Below are 3853 nucleotides of genomic sequence, written 5' to 3' on the forward strand. Positions count from 1 at the left end.
TGTGTGTGTGTGTGTGTGTGTGTGTGTGTGTGTGTGTGTGTGTGTGTGTGTGTGTGTGTGTGTGTGTGTGTGTGTGTCAGAGCTGGGAGTGCCCACCTCTGTGGATCTGGTGAGCAGCGACTCGGCTCACATGGTGACGTCCTTCAGCACCGGACACATCGGACTCTTCAACATGGAGACGCAGCAGCTGGTCCTGCAGCTGGACTCTGCCGGACCTCCAGGTAACATCATAACAACAATAATAATAACACTACATGGGATTTTTATAGCGCTTTTCCTAATGCTCAAAAATGCTTTACATAAAATCCGAACAGAAACAATACAAAGAAAACAAATGAACGACCATGCACCACACTCATGGAGGGAAACTGTAATACCTGTTTAATGTCATTACTACGTCTCTCTCTTGGTTGTAAACAAAACCACATAGTTACACAAACACCAGCTCAACAACATATACAACGTTGTTCTGCTGTGAGAATCCCTCCTGCTGCTGTGTGTTCCCTCGATGCTTTGAGTCTCTGTGTTTCCTGCAGCAGCCTTGAGATAACACCATCTCTCTCAGAGTGCTTTCAGTCCCCGATGGACTGAAGATTGTGGGTTTTAAATGTTAATGCTGTCCTTCTCACGTCCGCCCACACACAGAGGCTCCCGTCAAGATCAACAAAGTGCTGAGTCATCCCACGCTGCCAATCACCATCACAGCTCAGGAGGACCGGCACATCCAGTTCTTCGATAACAACACAGGTGACAGAGGAGAGCTTTCATTACATTCAAAGATTCAAAGGTTTTAAAGAGGACCTATCGTGCAAAATCCACTTGTCCATGTCTTTTCTACATCAACATGTGTCCCCTCTGTGTAAAGAGATTCTGAAAGTTTCAGGAAAAAAGATTCTCTCACTTTTTGTCCTGATCCATTTCTATAAAAAGCTGATCAGATTTTGGCCACTTTATGATTTCATAACTATGTTTTGTCTTGTGTAACCATTAGCCAATCAGCAACCAAGGTAACACCCCCCCACCTTATCACATGAATCTCCTCCTAGAGCACCATTGGGATTATTTTAACCAAATATCTCTCTGAGGGGCGTGGGGAGGGGCTCCTTATTTTCATCTAAAGTAACAGACAGAGAATCAGCACTTTGGAAACAGAGGGGATTATGGGATGCTGCAATGATCTGTTTGGTGTTTCAGCCAATCAGAGACAGGTTCTGTATATATCTGAGACCTGTAATGTATTGATGAAAAACAGTATGATAGGGGACCTTCAATGTCATATGCACATTCAGTGTAGAAATGGCAATGAAATTCTTATGAGTCGAACTCCTCCTACGATCATATATATATATCATCATAAAATACAAATAAAAAATGGCGCTAGAAGTCTATATACACATGAAAATATGATATATACAAGAACAGAATGTAACATTTAATGTTGCACATTAACTCAAAATTAAAACAGTTTATTAAATAAGGAACACAACGCTAACTTTACATGTCCAATTCTGTTAACTTCATCATGATGTATCCCAATCAGATAGTTCAAAAGGTCTCATTGTTTTCTGACGCCTTACAATATGTCTGTTGAGATTATCAGACTGATTAAATTGGATAGAGAGTCATTTGTTGTTCTTCTTTTTTCCGGTTTGAAGGTAAACTGATCCACTCGATGGTGGCTCACCTGGACTCCGTCACGTGTCTCGCTGTGGATCCAAACGGACTGTACCTCATGTCAGGAAGTACGTATTCAGCCATCATTTCTGTTGTTCATTGTGAAAAATGTAAACATTCAAGGATGGCAAAGCAGTCATTGTTGGGAATAGTCTGTCTGTTTCAAAACAATCTAAAAAAACATGTCTTTATATCGGATCCATTTACACAGTTACATTTCTTAGCCCAGAAACATCGAAAGACTGTTCAGATTTAGGAAGCCTTCACTCTTTATCCTCTATTTAATATCATGAGAGATTCATTGCTGTGTTTAACATTTCAATCGAAACATAAACTAAGACTGGAGCCACACGAGAACGGTAACGCAAACAAACCAAAATCGTTATCAAAAAAGTCTTCCGTCCACACGCAATAGGCACCAGAAACGTGTCCTTCCACACGAGACCGCTCGACCCGCTGGAGACGCTGTATCAATCAATCAATGTTTATTTATATAGCCCAATATCACAAATGTTACATTTGTCTCAGTGGACTTCACAGTTTGTACAGAATATCAGTATGACAATACGACACCCTCTGTCCTTAGACCCTCACATCGTACAAGGAAACACTTCCAGAGAAAACCCACAGTTTAAAGGGGAACATGGGAGAAACCTCAGGGAGAGCAACAGAGGAGGGATCCCTCTCCCAGGACGGACAGACGTGCAATAGATGCCGTGTGTAAATCGAAGAGATAATACATTTGCTGTAGTACATATGCCAGGCCTGTAAGTGGCTTTGTACTTCCGCCACAAAATACACCAAAAGCAGCGAAGAAGACTTCCGAGCATGGTTGCCATGGTTGCCCTTCTGTTTATTCTCCGCGGTGGATTTAGCAGCAGAGTTGGGGAGAGGCAGGGCTCTTGATCTCTGATCTCTCTCTCCTGTCCGAATAGACTTCACTCGTGTTTATGTCCATATCGATCAGATCTAGCTAGTTCTAGCTAATGTTATGACTCGCTGAGTGTCAAAGGACACCTAAACGATAAGCGACATTTTGACCGAAGAATTTTAGATTTCGGCTGACTGAAACTCTGCCATGCGGGGGGGTCTCTGCTGGAGGCACCTGCTGGGTGCACTGTCCTGCGAGATACCGGGACCTGGCTCGAAACACTCGGAAAACTGTTGTTGTTGTTGGCGAAACACATCAGCAATGACGCAGGTGACACGGGGGTGAGCAGGAGAGGTGGGGAGAGGTGGGGCTATTGCGTCATCGTTATCAGAAAATGATCATATAGGGCGTAGACACGGAGCCGTTTGGCCCCCCTAGAGCGTTTCGTCCGCAGATCTACCCACCTTGGGACCCGTTATCGTTATCTGCGTTTCCCTGTCGGCCTTGTGTGAAGCGTCTATATGATAGAACTGTAGCGGATACGACCGTTACCGTTCTGGTGTGGCTCCAGCCTAAGATAAACAGCCATTTTCAAGGGAGAAGCATTCCAACATATTTTATTCTTATTTTACAACACAGGAGGGCTACTACTGCACAAAAATAATATACGTTCTATTTAGTTTTAAGTATGAGTTGAGAAATCTCTCAGCCTGAGGCAAGAAGCTGATCTTGTTTATGGAGACACTGCAACAATGGCTTCTTGGGAAACCTGTATCACTGATGCTCCGTTGGTGGTTGACATTGACAATAAATACAGTCCATGCTCATAAGTGTTTCTTCAAGAAACATCCAATCTGACGACCTAAAGCTCTAGAAGATAAAAAAGCTGAACGGACCAAACTGACCATTTAGCTTTTATTACAGTATAGTCATTCGTACGGCGACTTTGGCGGTGAGTGACTGCAGTCGTCTTTCAATCGGAGGGCTGTGAGCACATACTACCAGATTTTTAAACCTGAGTTGGGTCAATGGTGTGTGAATGTGTTGTATGATTGTTAAGTATGTAGTTAAGAATTATATTATATAGTTTGTCTGTAATGTCAGTATAGGATTTCTAAACATATTAAAGAAAGTCATAGTTTGTCTAAAAGGTGTTGAAAAAGTCATGACATTGTGTTTGTGTGTGGAAAATGGTTTTTGAATAAACACATCAGTACGTTAACAAGTCAAATTGTATCAAGTGCATCAGACAACTCAAATTACTCCATTCAAACCATATTTCTAAATGAGTAAAGAATGGTCATAGTA

At 42.3% G+C, this 3853-nt stretch overlaps 1 protein-coding gene across 1 annotated transcript; it reads left to right on the forward strand.

The window, feature by feature from the left end:
* Positions 1-50: 50 nt before the first annotated feature.
* Positions 51-1784, forward strand: LOC104958304 (striatin-like; the record flags this gene model as incomplete). The annotated part of the gene is made up of 3 exons (XM_010786024.1): positions 51-221; positions 646-747; positions 1656-1784. Coding segments are annotated over exons 1-3 (322 nt in total), but the record flags the coding sequence as incomplete, so codon positions are not given.
* Positions 1785-3853: the final 2069 nt, after the last annotated feature.

This window comes from Notothenia coriiceps, unplaced genomic scaffold (genome assembly GCF_000735185.1).
Source record: "Notothenia coriiceps isolate Sejong01 unplaced genomic scaffold, NC01 NC01_scaffold00028643, whole genome shotgun sequence".
Taxonomy (NCBI): domain Eukaryota; kingdom Metazoa; phylum Chordata; class Actinopteri; order Perciformes; family Nototheniidae; genus Notothenia; species Notothenia coriiceps.